The 17574-nt window shown below is 39.5% G+C and overlaps 1 protein-coding gene across 1 annotated transcript; it reads left to right on the top strand.

Moving 5' to 3' along the window:
• The first annotated feature begins 440 nt into the window (after positions 1-440).
• On the top strand, positions 441-1286 carry LOC133824338 (uncharacterized). Its single transcript, XM_062257220.1, has 2 exons — positions 441-1001; positions 1092-1286. The coding sequence occupies exons 1-2, from the start codon at positions 441-443 to the stop codon at positions 1284-1286; spliced, it is 756 nt and encodes a 251-aa protein (XP_062113204.1).
• The last annotated feature ends 16288 nt before the right edge of the window (positions 1287-17574 follow it).

Raw genomic sequence — 17574 nt, 5'->3', positions numbered from 1 at the left:
TAGATCAACAGGATACCTGTCTCAATAATATTGAAACACATTGTACTAATATGGGGGCAATGATGAAGACATTGGAAACACAAGTGGGTCAATTGGCCAATACTGTGAAGAATCAATTGTTTAGATCTTTTCCTGGTGACACAGAGAAGAATATGAAAGAGTGCAATGCCATTACTTTGAGGAGTGGAAAATAATTGGAAGCTCCTATTGTTGAAAAGAAAAATATTGAGAAAATCCCCAAGAAATGTGAGAATGAAGAAATCAAGCCAGAGGAAGAGATTCCAAAGAAAGAGCCATTGGATAATCCACCTAAGATTACTACTCCATTTCCATTCCCTCAATGATTTCATAAGAAGGCGATTGATGAGCAATTTGAGAAGTTCCTGAATATTTTCAAGAAAATCCATATCAACATTCCTTTTGTGGATGCTCTTGAACAAATGTCGAACTATGCTAAGTTTATGAAGGAGGTGATATCTAAAAAGCGTAAGTTAGAGGATTATGAGACAGTGAAGCTAATAGAAGAGTGTAGTGCCATTATCAAGATACAATTACCGAAAAATTTGAAGGATCTGAAAAGTCTTACAAATCCATGTATGATTGGTGAGCTACATATTGAGAAGGCCTTGTGTGATTTGAGTGCTAGTATCAATCTAATGCTTATCTCTATCTTTCGGAAACTCAATCTTGGAGAGGCCATACAAACTACTATTTCCTTACAATTGGCGGATCATTCTTTGACGTATCCTAGAGGTATCATTGAAGATATTTTAGTGAAGAATGATAGATTCATTTTTCCAGTTGATTTTGTTGTGCTTGATATGGAGGAAGACCGAAAAATTCCTATAATCTTGGGAAGACCTTTTCTTACAACAGGAAAAGCTTTGATTGATTTCCATGATGGTAACTTGACTCTAAGGGTGAATGGTGAAGAAGTAAAGTTCAACATTAGTAATGCCATGAAGTTTCCCAAAGAGCAAGCAGAGTGTAAGAGAGTGAATGTAGTTACTCCATGTTTGGGAGATTTTTTTAAGACCATGTTTCATAAAAACCCTTTGGAACTATGTTTGACAATGCCGATTTCTATATAGGTTCTTGGGGTGGATTTGGGCATGAATGATGTGGAGGTGGTTGATAGTGTCTTTGCTTTAGAAGCATTACCGGTAGAAAAGGAGGTGCCAAAGAAGGGATATATCTACAAGGCCCCAACTATTAATAATAGCTCGAAGAAAAAGAATACTACTAGTGATGGGCGTGTTTTGAAGCAATTACCCGCTCATCTTTGATATGAATTTTTGGGAGATCTACCAAACCCATAATTATATCAGCATCATTGAATGAGGAAGATGAAATGAAGTTGTTAGAGACTTTAAAGAGGTATTCATTCGTGTTTGCTTGGTCAATTTCAGATATTAAAGGCATTAGTCCGGCTATTTGTATGCACAAGATCCTTATGGATGATTCTTATGAGCCTTCTATTGAACATCAACGAAGACTTAATCCAGCCATGAAGGAAGTTGTGAGAGCAGAAGTGTTGAAACTCTTGAATGCTAGAATTATTTATGCCATTTCGAATAGTTCATGGGTGAGTCTAGTTTAGGTGGTACCAAAGAAAGGTGGAATGGTTCCAACTCGTACTGTGACGGTGTGGAGAGTGTGTATTGATTATAAAAGGCTGAATAAGGCAACTCAGAAGGATCATTTTCCCTTGTCTTTCATTAACCAAATGTTAGATCGCTTGGCGAGCCATGATTTATATTGCTTCCTTGATGGTTACTCGGGATATAATCAAATTTTTATTGCTCCGAGGACCAAGAGAAGACCACTTTTACTTGTCCATATGGTATGTCCGCCTTTCGTAGGATGCCATTTGGCCTGTGTAATGCACCAACCACTTTTCTAAGGTGTATGATGGCCATTTTCACTGACTTAGTGGAGAATATAATGGAGGTATTTATGGACGACTTTTTAGCTTTTGGTTCATCGTTTGACTCTTGTTTGTGCAATCTTGGAATAGGTCTTAAATGATGTGTGGAGACGAATCTTGTTCTTAATTGGGAGAAGTGCGACTTCATGGTTAAGGAGGAGATTGTACTTGGGCATCGAGTTTCTTCTTTGGGTTTAGAGGTGGATAAAGCAAAAATTTCTACTATTGAGAACTTACCACCACCAACTAATGTGAAGGGAATTCAGAGTTTTCTAAGCCACACCAGATTTTATAAGCGCTTTATTAAAGACTTCTCAAAAGTTACTAAGCCACTAGCAAATTATTATAGAAGGATGAGTCTTTTCTCTTTGATGAGTCATGCTTTAAAGCTTTTAATATCCTTAAAGAGAAACTTATAGTGACTCTCATTCTTATTGTGCCCAATTAGAGTGAGCCTTTTGAGATAATGTGTGATGCAAGTGATTTTTCTATTGGAGCGGTTCTTGGGCAGCGAAGAGACAAGATCTTTAGAGTTTTCTATTATTCTAGTTGTACTTTGAATGAAGCTCAAGAGAATTATACAACTGTCGAGAAGGAGATGTTAGCAGTGGTTTATTCTTGTGATAGTTTATACAAATCATGCAACTATTCGATACTTGTTTGAGAAAAAGGATGTTAAACCTCGCTTGATTAGATGGGTTCTATTGCTCCAAGAATTTGATATGGAGATTCGAGATAAGCGGGGAAGTGAAAATGTAGTATTCGATAATCTGTCTCGTCTTGAGGGGGTGAATAGTAGAGATGAAGGTTCTTTAATTTTGGAATTTTTTCCGAATGATAAATTATTTACGGTGGCAACTAAAATCCCTTGGTATGTTGATTTCGTCAACTATTTAGCATGCAAGGTTTTGACACCGAGTCTATCCTTTCAACAAAAGAAGAAATTTTTACATGATGCGAAGCAGTATATTTGGGATGATTTGATTATTTTCAAGCACTGTGTTGATCATGTTATAAGAAGATGTGTATAGGAAGAGGAAGTAAGTGAAATTTTGTTCCATTGCCATTCTTCTCCTATGGGTGGACATTTTGGAGTTGTGAGGACTGCTGCGAAGGTCCTTGAAAGTGGGTTTTATTGGCCTACCTTAAATTGTGATTATCATGCATATGTGAAAAGTTGTTATCGGTGTCAACGAGTGGGAAATATCTCTAGAAGACATGAATTGCCTCTCACTAATATCCTGGAAGTGGAGATCTTTGATGTGTGGGATATTTATTTTATGGGACCATTCCCACCTTTTTTTGGTAATCTATATATTCTCTTAGTGGTGGACTATGTAAGCAAATGGGTAGAGGTTGTTACAACAACTACAAATGATGCTAGAGTGGGAGTAAAATTTATTCAAAGGAAACATTTTTTTCCCGATTTGGTACACCTAGAGCAATACTTAGTGATGAAGGTACCCATTTTGCAAATAAATTTTTTGATGCTCTTATGGCAAAGTATGGAGTAAGACATAATATGGCCCTTGCTTACCATCTGCAATCTAATGCTCAAGCAGAGATATCTAATCGGGAAATTAAACTTATCTTGGAGAAAACAGTGCAATCCAATAGAAAGGATTGGTCTAATAAGCTTGACAATGCTTTATGGGCGTATAGGACGGCTTTCAAGACACCTAAGGCATGTCTCCTTATCAGATTGTGTTTGGGAAGGCTTGTCATTTACCATTTGAGCTTGAGCACCGTGCACAATAGGCCATTAAAAAGCTGAATTTTGATTTGAAAGCTTTGGGAGAGAAAAGACTTCTACAACTTAATGAGTTAGAAGAAATTCGCCATGAACCTTATGAAAATGCATGAATTTATAAGAAGCGAACAAAAAAATGGCATTATACGCACATTCTTCGCAGAGAGTTTGTACCACGAGAGAAGGTTCTTTTATTCAATTCTCGTCTTAAGCTCTTTCCCGGTAAAGTAAAGTCTCATTGGTCAGGATCATTCACGGTTATTCACGTTTTTCCATTCGGAGCTGTTGAGATTCAACGAGGTGATGAACCTGCTTTCAAAGTGAATGGCCAACAGTTGAAGCATTATTTTGGAGGAGAGGTGGAGAAAATGGCGAGTGTTAACCTCGGTGATGACTAGTTACAGTATTGAGGTACATGGTCTAGCTAAATACTTTAAACTAAGCGCTTAATGGGAGGCAACCCATCTTTTTATATTAGTTTTGTTCATTTTCATAGAGTTTGATTTTTTTTTTTGGATGTATGTTCATTTTTTACGTTTAATTTCGTTATAAAAAAAAATCAGGCTATGAATTGCCACAAATTGAAATTTTGGGCATTTTTGGCAGAGAGCCCTGCGATGCGTCGCCTCTTCCAAGCGCTGCATCGCCTGGGTTGTAATCGCAGGGCCGTAGAAATTGCACCAGGCGACGCATCTCCTAGTGAGTGGCGACACCTTGCCACTTCTTAAAAAAATTAAAAGAAATTAGCACAAGAGTCACATTTTTTATTTAGGTAGTTATTTTCTCTACCACTCCCACATTCCTTTTTCTCTTCTTCTTCTTCAAGCTCTCTATCACCATCATCATTTTTTTCCTCTTCATCATCATTCTCATATTTTATGATCCATTCTCATCACATTACTCTTTTCTTGCTTTATTTCTATCATTTATTACTCTACACTATATTTCTCAAGTTTTTCTCAATGGCAAAGTGAAGATGAACAAAGGTTTCCATTCCATCTCAAGTAAGGTTATTTCTATTATTTTGGTTGGATTCTTTGCTTTATTTTGATGATAATTGGAGGTTTGATCTGTTTTGTGCGATGATATGTACTTTTGGAGGAGATTTAATGTCTATAGAGGTGTTGGAGGTGTGTGATTCTTTAATGCATATCAAGTGTTTGATAAAATGCTCCAATGACAGTTTCCATTGATTTTGAGGAATTACTTGAATTTTGTTGGTGGCTTTAATTTTTTTATGCTTGGAGATACATTAGAAAGTTTGGGGGTGATTGATTTTGGAGATTATTCATTGAATTAGTATATGTGGGGTGTTGATATTTTTTTTATGATAGGATTTTTTCATTGAAGTTTGGGGGAGAATTTGGTGTTTTGTGAGAGGTAGTTTAGGTTCAAGAGTGTTGTTGATCTTGAGAGTGGTTGTGGGGGTCTTTGATTATTGCTTATGGGGCTTAAAAAGAAGAGAACTGAGGCCTCTACCTCAACTTCCTTTATCATACAACACTCTTTTGTGAATGATGAGGCAAATGCTAAATATAAGTTGTATAATGATCGGAATAAGAAAATAATCATGGAATCTTCTTTTCAGTCGGCGCCACATGATGGAAATTTTTTTAGCATGATTCAAGAACGTGTATGGCAACACTTATGTGAGGTTTCAAATATGGGAAATATTAGTGTGGTTAGAGAATTTTATGCTAATGGCACCCAACAAAGAGTGAACAATTCAGTGATGGTAAGGGGTCGAATGGTGAATTTTTCTCCGTCGCTGATTAATGCATATTATAGGTTACCAAGAGTTCCGGATGATGACTATCATACTTTGGTGAGAGAGGGACCGGATTACAGATTTATTTTAAGTCAACTTGCTCCTCCTAGTGTGGATTGGAATTATTATACTACTGATCTGACGATGCCTCGTAATGTGCTTAGTACAGTGTTGAATCCTTATTCAAAAGCATGGAAAAGTTTTATTTGTTCCACATTGATGCCCTCTACAAATAATTCTGAGATTCCAGTTGACTGAATGGTTTTGTTGTATTGTATTTGTGCGGGCAAGTCTATCGATGTTGGAATATTAATTTGTGATAGTATTTTGAAGATTATGAGGGTTGCTACTACTGGTGGTCGTGGTCATGTCAGTCTGATTACTGGGTTATGTCAGGCGAATGGTGTTTTGATGAATGAGACTTAGCCATGTTTGCAAAATACCACTATTGATCATGGTAATTTTACTCGTGGTTCGTTCTTGGAAGGTGGTACTCCTCGTCCTTCTTGCCTTTGGGGTGAGGTGGATGACCCTGAGAATGTTCCACCACCGCCTATTGCTCCACGTCTACATCTCCAACCACCACTTGATGCTTTCCAACAACCTAACTATGATGCTCAGATTTGGCAACGTGCTCGTGACAGACAACCTCAGTGTGCTACTTCCTCGTCTCAACTTGATGAGGATAGACACTATAGTCTTGATGATATTGGTCATTTACTGGTTCAGCAGGGTGAGAGGTTGTCTAACCTAGAGTTGTCCCATCAGAGTATTCATCGTTGTGTTTCTGATATGTAGGAGTGTCAATTACAGTTTTATAACTATACGCCAATTGTTTATGATCAATGGCAACAACAGTATCCCGAAAGTCATTTTCCTACTTTTCCGAGCATGTTTCATGACCCATACCGCTCTCCAAAGCCCGAGGAAACACTAGTTGTTCATGACAGTGATGATATGGCCGGCAATCCTTAGTCGGGTCATGGGGTATTCTTTTCTTTCCTTGATATTTTCTTGCTAAAAAATGGGGACACTGTTTTTATTAAGTTTGGGGGGAAAGAGTTTTATTTTATTTTATTTTTCTGTTTTATTTGGGTGGACTTTAGTTTTTATGTTTTCCTGGATGATTGTACTGGACTAAATTGAGTTGTTGATTTTATGACTTGTGGGTTTCGATGATGACTATTATGCTTAACTTTTTGATATCACTTGGTATGTGTTTTGAAGCTTATTGACTGTGGGCTTTTCTTATCTTACTTGGTGTTAATATTGTTATCTCTCGTTGTCATGTCTCTTCATGATTTCTATTCAATATGTGGCTTTGTGGGTATTTTAGAGACTTGGATTCATTTTGATTGCCATAGAGACAACTAGAACTTACATGAGCAACTTGTTGAGGCGAAATCCTAGATCTTTGTTATGTAAAGATGATAGAGGCATTTTCTTTGAATCGTTTGAGCCAAAAAGCTAACCAATATATATATTTTGTTTCCCTTTTTGAGCTTAATATTGACATTTTATTCTTTGGTGTTTAAACACATCTTGAGCTTGTGATTATACAAATTTCAACTTCATTAATGTTTATCCTTTTGCACCATAAGCGTATGATTCAATTGTATTAATTTATGAGGTTAAGTGGGGAATGGGGTCTATATAATAGTTTTATTTGAGAAAGGATGTGTTGTATCTTTAATGAGAAAAGTGAGATACACTTCTATTGTGTTGTTTGTAAAGAATCTTTTCTATATAAATAGAAGAAAATAAAAGAAAAAATATGTGAATATCTTTGAAAAAAAATTATTGAAATAAGAAAAAAATTGCAAAAAAAAAAAAAGAAAAGAAACAAGTTTGGGGGAGTTGGAACTCATTAAGGCAAAATAGAAGCACGTAATGAAAAATGAAAATAATGTTTTGGGAAAGAGAAGTTTTATAGTATAAAATTAGTTCTTTTGTAAGTTTATGGTGTGAAAGTAAGCCTAAATGTGTCTTTTTCATCCACCATTGACCCGAACCTGATGTTATAAGCCAAATAAAGTCATCTTGATTTGCATAATATTTTATTTACATTAGTGGAGATAAGTTGAACAGGTTGAGCTTATGGTTGTTTGATTATGTGATTGGTTCGTTAATTTGTCTCGATGCACACGAGTTACATATTTGTTTGAGATTATTAGAGATTTTTGGTGCACAATGAGATAGTAATATTATCAGTTGAGTATTGATTTGTTAAAATTCTAGTCATCCGTTTTGATTCACATATTGAGTGGTTGAAAGAGAGTTAGTAATTTGAGATGTTATGCCTTGAGTCTAAATGAACATTCTCGATTTGGTTGTTTAGTTTTTGTTTTTGTTTTTATTTTTATTGTTTTGTTCAAATTAGGTAATGTTCATTTTAGTTATTTTGAGAATTCATTGTTTTGATATTGGTTTGCAATTATTGAGAATCTATTTTGCTTGAGGACAAGCAACCATTCAAGTTTGGGGGTGTGACGAGTGCATATTTTATGCACTCAAATATTGATTTTGTACCTAAAATGGTTTGTTTTCTTTAAGTTTTTGTGTAGATTTGATGAGCTTCCCTTAAGTGTGCAGGAATTGATTAATTTAGTGTTTTGTACATTATTTTGAGTGTTTAAGTCATAGAAGGAGGCATTATGTTGATTTCCGAGAGGCAACAAGTCGCAAAAATATGGGAAAAAACGCACCTGGGCAGAGAGCCAGGCGATATGTCACCTGTTGCGCCACAAAGATCGGGAAACTTGATTCTTTACACGTTTTTTATTCTAATTTGAAGGGCAGTCGGCCAAGGACATTTCTAGAGGCTAGGGCACAACCAAAACACAGATAAAAAGGAAGGATAACACATTTGGAAGTGGAGAGTCTCATTTGTGGAAGGTCTAAGAAGTGAATCAAGCCATATCAATGAAGTTCTCTAATTTTCTTTATTTCTTTGATTTTTATGGTTAATTACAATATTTTGAGATTATGAACCTCATTATTTGTGGCTAGTTTTCTTGTTTGTTAGGGTGTAGACGTATCTCTTGATATGATTCTATTTTTATGATTTAATGCGAAGTTTAATTTAGTCCAATCTTGTTTTTCTGTTCTACTTTGAATAATTATTGTTGTAATTGTGATGTTTATATTGTTTTACAGTATATTATTATAATTAGGGTTTTATTTAGATTGTGCAAATTATTACTCGAGAGGGGAACATTCAAACAATTCGATAGCGGGTAGAATAACATAGATTATGTGAGATCGAGAGATAAGAATAAATCTTGGTAGCCGAAATAATTCTAGAATGTGAAATCTAGAGGTGGAATATTTAGGATTGTCTCTAGAGTGGAACTTAATGAAGGTGGGGATACATGGTCGTATAGAGATATAGGCTAGTTGTCACTTACACATTCTTTATGCGACACTCGAGATAGGGTATAGAGATAAAATAATCTCTAGGTTCTTGAAAATATTGGATTGAATTAGGCACATTAATTATTAGAGTTAGAATTGTTAGAGAGTGAAGTCAAAACCTTAACAATTGTTCTTATATTGAGTTTATTCACATTTAACTATTTGTTCTTTAAAATTCGTATTTTAATTCAAGTTTTTGTTATCTTTCAAAATTGATTGCTTAGATAAAGTTAGGATTTAGTATTTTCTATACTTAATCTATTTAATTGATTTTAATCCTTGTGGGATGATATCAATCTTTGGACTACTTTACTACTTGTTCGATTTGTGCACTTGCAAGCATTGTAATTATTTTTCGCAACAACTTTCTTTATGAGTTTCTTGGAGAAAACTAGAGATTCTTGAAAGCTGGAGAGAGAAAGATTTGAGAGAGTGATCAAATCTTCAAAAACTCTATGATGACCCTTTTATAGTGTAGGCACCATCATTACGTCTAACCAATAGGATTAGAGATAATTAACTCGTCATTTGGAGCTCATTTTACGTGTTCTTACGGACACGTCAGGCGATACGTCACCTACATGTAGGTGATGTATTGCCTACCAGTCGATATGTCCCCTGCTAGTAGGCGATGCATCGCCTGCTGGGACTTTTGAGCCTTTTTGCATTTAGGCGATGCAACGCCTCTTAGGGGCGACGCATCACCACCCCCTCTGACGTTTGACCCCTCCAATGGCCCTAAAATTGATCCAAATGCTACCAAACTTTTTAGAGATCCTTATATACCTCTATGTATCACTTTGGACCCAAAAACACATTTTTAAAGTGCCTACAATTGAAACTCAAATTTCACATCTACACAATGTAAAATTCACTAAGTGTTTATACCTAGCTTGTATCATAACGATTATCCATTGTATTTAACCAATCATAACATTCCCCCACTTGGTTAAATACAAGCCTCAACCTCTAGCTCAAATATTTTTGGTGCATAAGGTAAAGTACCATTCGATTTGAACTTTACCTTAGTGAAAATACCACAAAGTCTTATCGGAATCATTAGTAGCTTAAAATCTTGAACCAAGTATTCCTTATGATGAAACTGGTGATACCTCACACACCTCCACTAGATCTTTAGTTTTCTCACTTTCTTACTTTAGCACTCATATGGTCATATGCTCATCCCTTCATGAACTTTCCGGGGAGTTACTCCAACTCCCATGAGAGGCGACACCACCTCTAAGTTCACATAGGTGAAGTTCTTACAACATCTTTGCTACCATTAGAGATGCTTGTTGCACTCAACTGAACTTCATTAAAAGCCCTAGGCTTAACCCTTACTTGGTAGCAACCAACACTAACCTTCTCGGATGGAACTCACCATAAGTTTTTGTTTTGAAACCGTTCACTTATCAATGACTTGTTCTTACCCATTGAACTCTTTCCCTTGAGGAACACCATTTTGGAGTTGGGTTTCCATTATCGGTGAATCTATTTTTCTAGGAGTTTCAGTCCCACCTCTTTTAAAGTTGAACTTACTAACCTTCTCACAAGAGGTTTTGTAAATGGATCCACTAAGTTCTCACTTGTCTTAACATATGAAATCGATATGATTCCATCTTGAATCAATTTTCTCACATATTCATGTCTCAGACTAGTATGTCTAGAATTTCCATTATATACTCTAATATATGCTCTAGCAATGGATTGGCTATCATAATGTATTGAAATTGTGATACCATATCTGCGGTAAAAGGGATATCCAACATGAGGTCTCTAAGCCACTCGCCTCTTTGTCGGTTGCCACTCGAGCTATAGACTCTGCTTCCATAGTTGAGTGTGATATACAAGTATGCTTATTGCAGCCCCATGAGATTGCATGTAACGCCCTGGATAGCCAAGACCGTTACACTTTGTGTTTATAAAAGTGCTAGACTTGCTAATCAAGTCATGTAGTTGAAAACGTGTTACTGAAACTATAGTGGAACTAGGGTTAAAAGATTTTGGTCTCAAAAGCTGCATTTCTTATAAATAACATTTTCTGTTTACACGGGATCCCAAAATTAATAAGATTAAAACCATTTACAAAGATTCAAGATTTAAATACTAGCCACTCTAAGGCAAAACAGACGGTTAAGCATTCCTTGTCCTGGTCCACTCCTCGGCCATGGCGGCCGAACAGCTGGCTATGTACATTCAGCCCCGTAGCTCTCTGTCTCAAGGTTGGTCCAACTTGCCTTTCCCTTTACCTGCACCACGTACCACCCGTGAGCCAAGGCCCAACAAGAAAACACAATAACAGAGCATAAACAATTAACAGACAATCCAATATTTCATATCAAACATAAACCTGTTTTCAACAGTCTAAGCATCCATGATAACCAAGTATTCAGCATATCAAACATATTATTTCATAGAAATAATCAATTCACAAATGATAACTAGGGTTAGCGCCCTTAGGCCGCACCCTCTGTTTAGCGCACTAACTCCGGCCAGCTTAAACCAAGCTCAGTGAATATTAAGCTGTCCTCGGCTACCAGTGGCCAAGCCGCGCCCTCTGCGCAAATATTGTATACGGAACCCTTAGGTCGTTTATCACATGTCCCATGGCATAATACCATCTATGACATTATACAGATATCGGGAGCACTTAGTCCCATCACAAACACATAACCGGGTGCAGTTTTCTTACCTTTAGATTCGCTAGCTTCGTTCACTTTGATCCTCGAGCATGATCCCTCTTGAGCCCTAGCGCACACCTAGTCACAACCATAAATCAAAATCACCACCAAACCTCAAGTCCAAAATCTAGCCTCGGGACCAATCTCGAGCCCTCGGGAAGCCCCAATTCCACCAAACAGGGTGGAGGAATCAAATCCCGAACCCCCGAGCAAAAACCCTTGAAAATAACTCAAAAACCCCTTTCTGGAAATAGGGTAGCGCTACAGCGCTACAAACAAAGCCCCAAAACCACCCAGAGCACTTGGCCTAGCGCTACAGCGCCCAAAGGCTAGCGCTGTAGCGCTAGTCATAGAACAGCAATTCTGCGCTTTTCTTCCTTCGATTTTCCCCGAGCCAAACCATACCAAAAATTTTCCAAACTTCAACCAAACCTCAAGATCTAATGGGGGAATGCCAAACCGACCTTGAAAAATACCCTGTTTTCCTTTCCCTTTTCTTTCCCTTCTTTTTCTTTCTTTTCTTTCCTTTCCCACTAAGGCATAAAGCCTGAGTTATACATATCCTTTATAAGCTAAATGACCACAATACCCTCCCCTTTAATTCTAAATCTTTTAATCCACCTAGGGTCATTTTGGTCATTTTACCCAATTCCCGCTAATTCCTCGAGTGTCTCTATTATTTCTCGCTTACTTCCCGATACCTAATTAATCACCAATTATATTCCTCAATGTCAAAACTAACCCCAATATATTCTCTAAATTCCCATTTATACCCCCAGGCTCGCCCCGAGCCGGGTATAAATCCCCGTCGTGACTTTTTCGCTAACCCGCTCACTAGGATCGTCTCGAATCACAGATCACAAATATATCCACATAATAATGTGGTCTCAACAATTATCACATATATATAAAGTTATGCCCTCAACGGGCCAAAATTACAATTATGCAATTTCTAACCTAATCAGGGCCTACATGCATACTAATACACATAGTCATGCATCTCAGATATTCAAGTAGTCATATAACATACTTTTAATCATTAAATCACATATATTCCAATTACGCCCTCCCAGCACACTAATCAAGGCCCTTAAGCCTTATTAGTAAATTTGGGTCGTAACAACTATCCCCTCCTAATGAGAATTTCGTCCTCGAAATTTACCTGAATAACTCGGGATATTGATCCCGCATCGTTGTTTCAAGCTCCCAGGTCGCCTCCTCGACCCTATTATTCCTCCACAATACTTTAACAAGAGGAATCGTCTTATTTCGCAATACTTTATCTTTCCAATCCAAGATCTGAACCGGTTGCTCTTCATAAGCCAAATCTGTCTGTAACTCCAAATATTCATACCTCAATACATAAGTTACATCTGAGACGTACTTCTGAAGCATAGAAACATGGAATACGTCATGAACTCCAAACAACAATGGTGGCAAGGCTAATCTGTAAGCCACCTGACCAATCCTTTCCAGGATCTCAAAAGGTCCAATGAATCTAGGGCTTAGCTTGCCCTTCTTTCCAAACCTCCTCACCCCTCTCAATGGTGAAACTCGAAGAAACACGTGGTCCCCAACCTGGAACTCCACATCCCTATGCTTAGGATCAGCATAACTTTTCTGTCTGCTCTGAGAAGCGAGCATCCTAGCTTGGATCTTCTCTATAGCTTCACTTGTTCTCTGAACCATATCTGGCCCCAAATACTTCCTCTCACCCATCTCATCCCAATGAATGGGTGATCTACACTTCCTCCCGTACAACAACTCATAGGGAACCATTCCAATCGTTGATTGGTAACTATTGTTATACGAAAATTCAATCAACGGAAGATACTTACTCCATGAACCTTCAAAGTCAATCACACATGCTCTGAGCATATCCTTCAACACCTGAATCGTCCTCTCAGATTGTCCGTCAGTCTTAGGATGAAAGGTTGTACTGAACTTCAACTGAGTCCCCAAAGCCTTCTGCAAACCACCCCAAAACTTGGAAGTGAAAATAGGATCCCGGTCTGACACTATAGACTTAGAAACCCCATGGAGACGTACGATCTCCCTCACATACAACTAAGCATACTGATCCACAGTATATGTCGATCTTACTGGAAGAAAATGGGCTGACTTTGTGTACCTGTCCACTATCACCCACACCGAGTCATGGAGCCCAACCGTTCTGGGTAAACCTCCCACAAAATCCATAGTAATGTCCTCCCATTTCCACTCAGGAATACCCAGAGGCTGAAGCAACCTTGCTGGTCGCTGATGTTCAGCTTTCACTAGCTGACAGGTTAAGCATCTGGCTACGTACTCCACCACATCATTTTTCATCCCGGGCCACCAATATAACATCCGTAGATCCTGGTACATCTTTGTGGTACCCGGATGAAGTGAGTACGGCGTCGTATGAGACTCATCTAGTATCTCTCATCTGATTCCCTCATCAGCTGGAACACAAATCCATCCCTGATACCAAAGCAAACCAACCTCAGATATAGAATAGTCCTTAGCTACTCCCGCTAAGACATTCTCTCTAATCCCCTGTAACTGGGCGTCTACCAACTGTCCATCTCTGATTCGCTCTAGCAGGGTCGACTGCAGAGTAATATTGGCCAACCAGCCTAGCACCAACCCTATCCCCGCTCTGACCCTCTCATCAGCTAACTCCCTTGAGATCTGAATGGAACTATATAACTGACCTGGGCCTCTGCGGCTCAATGCATCTGCCACCACATTGGCTTTCCCCAGATGGTAAAGAATATCACAATCATAGTCCTTTACCAACTCAAGCCAACGCCTCTATCTCATGTTCAGGTCCTTCTATGTAAAGAAATACTTCAGACTCTTATGGTCAGTGTACACCTTGCAATTCTCCCCATACAAGTAATGTCGCCAAATCTTCAGTGCGAATACCACCGCTGCTAGCTCCAAATCATGGGTAGGATACCGCTGTTCATACTCCTTCAGCTGTCGTGATGCATAAGCTATAACCTACTCATTCTGCATCAACACACAACCTAAACCCAACCTCGATGCATCACAATAGACCACAAACTTCCCTTCCCCTGAAGGAAGACTCAACACAGGCGCTGTAATAAGTCGTCGCTTCAACTCTTGAAAACTGTCTTCGCACTTGTCTGACCAGATAAACATCAAATTCTTTCGTGTCAATTCTGTCATCGGTGCCACTATCTTCGAGAAGCCCTCTACAAACTGTCTATAGTAACCTGCCAAACCAAGAAAACTCCGCACCTCCGAGGCATTCCTAGGCCTTGGCCAATCCCTAACTGCCTCTACCTTAGATGGATCCACCTTAATCCCATCAGCACCCACGATATGTCCAAGGAATGTCACTTCTGGTAACCAAAATTCACATTTCTTAAACTTGGCGTACAACTGATGCTCCCTCAACCTCTGTAGATCTTGTCGAAGATGAAGCTCATGCTCTGTCTCTGAACTGGAATACACCAAGATGTCGTCGATGAAGACAATAACAAACTGATCCAGAAAATCCTTGAACACCCTGTTCATTAGATCCATAAAGGCTACTGGGGCATTGGTCAAACCAAATGACATGACCAGAAACTCATAGTGCCCATACCTCGTTCGGAAGGTCGTCTTCGGTATATCCTCATCCTTGATCCTCAGCTGGTGATGACCAGATCGAAGATCAATCTTTGAGAACACCGTCTTACCCTGCAGCTGATCAAACAAGTCATCAATCCTTGGTAGGGGATACTTATTCTTGATAGTCAACTTTTTCAATTCCCGGTAGTCTATACACATTCTCGAAGTCCTGTCTTTCTTCTTCACAAACAAAACTGGAGCACCCCATGGCGAGTAACTAGGTCCGATGAATCCCAAATCCAGAAGCTCTTGCAACTGTATCTTCAATTCTTTCAGTTCTGCTGGTGTCATCCTATATGGTGCCATCGACACTGGCTCTGTCCCTGGCGCCAACTCAATAACAAACTGAATCTCCCTGCGTAGCGACAATCCAGGCAAATCCTCAGGGAACACATCCACGAACTCACAAACCAATCTGGTCTCCTCCGGTTCTACCGGTGAAACCCTGTTGGAATCCACCACACTAGCCAGAAAGTCTATGCATCCACCCTGTAACAAGCCTCTGGCCCTCAACGCCGATATCTTGGGTACGCGGGGTCCATGCTCCGCTCCCATAAAGACAAAGGGATCCTCGCCCTCTGGTTCAAAAGTCACCATCTTCTTCCTACAGTCAATGGTAGCTCCATATCTAACCAGCCAATCCATACCAAGAATCATATCAAAGTCCTCCATATTCAACTCAATCAAGTCTACTGATTACTCCCTACCATCAACTATCACCGGCAATGCTCTAATCCACCTCCTAGACACTACTAGTTCCTCTGTAGGCAAACTAGTCCCAAACCCTGAAGTACAATACTCACTAGGTCTATACAGTCTATCAATCACCCTACTAGAAACAAAGTAATGTGTAGCACCAGAGTCAATCAATACAGTAAAAGGAGTGCCAGCACTAGAAAGATGACCTGTCACTACTGAGGGACTAGCCTCGGCCTCCGCCTGCGTCAGGGTAAACACTCGAGCTGGAGTCAAGCTGTCCACCTTCCCCGCATCTCCCTTCCTCACTGTCGGGCAATCTTTCTTAAGGTGTCCCACCACCCCACACACATAACAGGCCTTAGCCCGACACTCACCTGGATGACGTCTTCTGCACCTTGTGAACTCAGGATAAGTCCTCCATGTATCACCGCCTCCCTGATGGCCACCCTGAGTACCCCGACCTCTCCTATCAGGACCAGGAGTGATCGAAACATCAGGGGTCTTCCTCTTTAAATCACTGGGGCCTCCGCCCCTGCTAGAACCAGAATATGGAGGCATCGCCCTGCGGCTCTCCCGCCTCACTGTACTCTCTCTCCATATCTTATTTTTCGCTTCCTCAGCAGTAAGAGCCTTCTCTACAGCTTGGGAAAAAGTTGTCCCTCCAGGTACTGTTGTAATCCTCACATCTCGGGTAATCATAGCATTAAGCCCTCTAATGAATCTGTCCTGCCTAGCTGCATCAGTAGGCACAAGATCTGGTTCGAACTTTGCAAGTCTGTCAAACTTCAGGGCATACTTTGTAACTGTCATACTGCCCTGAACTAGCCCCACGAACTCATTTACTTTTGCTTCCCTGATGGCAACATTATAGTACTTCTGACTGAATAGATCCTTGAATCCTTCCCAAGTCAAAGCAGTAGCATCTCTGGTCTGTGACGCCACCTCCCACCAGATTCGGGCATCTTCCCTCAACATATATGTGGCACAGGACACCCTGTCATGTCCCTCTACCCTCATAAAATCAAGAATGGTAGTAATCATGGTCATCCACTGTTCAGCTTTCAATGGATCTGGTCCTCCCTCAAAGATCGGGGGCTGTTGTTTCCTGAACCACTCACACAACAGTTCCCACTTGTTCCCAACCTCAACTGGCTACACAACAGGTACCACTGCATGTGGCACAATAGGGGCAACACTCCTAGATGGAGCCTGCTGCTGCAGAATTCGGATCTATTCGTCTTGGCTTTATAGCCAAGCCTGCATGTCTGCCATAAGCTGCAGCCAGTTCTCAGGGACTGGCAGAGGGGTCTGGCCCTGATCACCATCTCTAGTCTCAGACCTGCCGGCTAGTCGCGTAGATTTTCTTGGGCGCATAATTATCCAAGTCAATCTGCAATCAACGACTCGGCAATAAGACTATAATGACAGGGTAATAATCCTTTCATGATCCATCACTGGAACTCCAATCATTCACAAGAAATCAGTTTCAAAGAAATTTATCCAAATATTCATTCACATGCATGGTAGTGCTGATAAGCATGCCTCAATAGCATCATGCAATAGTCAAGGGCCAGGCCCTATCAGTATCTCATGCTCCCTATTAATCAAGCAGATATCAACAGTCATATCTCATTCAAATCATTTAAGCACATAATCATGTGTACACAATTACCAAACCCTGAGTCGAGTTTGTCTTTCGCGATGAATGTAC

This window comes from Humulus lupulus, chromosome 3, assembly GCF_963169125.1.
Source record: "Humulus lupulus chromosome 3, drHumLupu1.1, whole genome shotgun sequence".
NCBI classification, from domain to species: Eukaryota; Viridiplantae; Streptophyta; class Magnoliopsida; order Rosales; family Cannabaceae; genus Humulus; species Humulus lupulus.
The sequence above is the reverse complement of the archived record's forward strand: the minus strand, read 5'-3'. Positions and strand labels throughout refer to the sequence as shown.

What these genes read in the sequence shown, in the direction of transcription:
- LOC133824338 (XM_062257220.1), top strand. Translation starts at nt 441, where the DNA reads ATGTCGAACTATGCTAAGTTTATGAAGGAGGTGATATCTAAAAAGCGT. An exon ending in CAGAGTGTAAGAGAGTGAAT is followed by an intron (nt 1,002 to 1,091) that starts GTAGTTACTCCA and finishes ATTTCTATATAG; the next exon opens with GTTCTTGGGGTGGATTTGGG.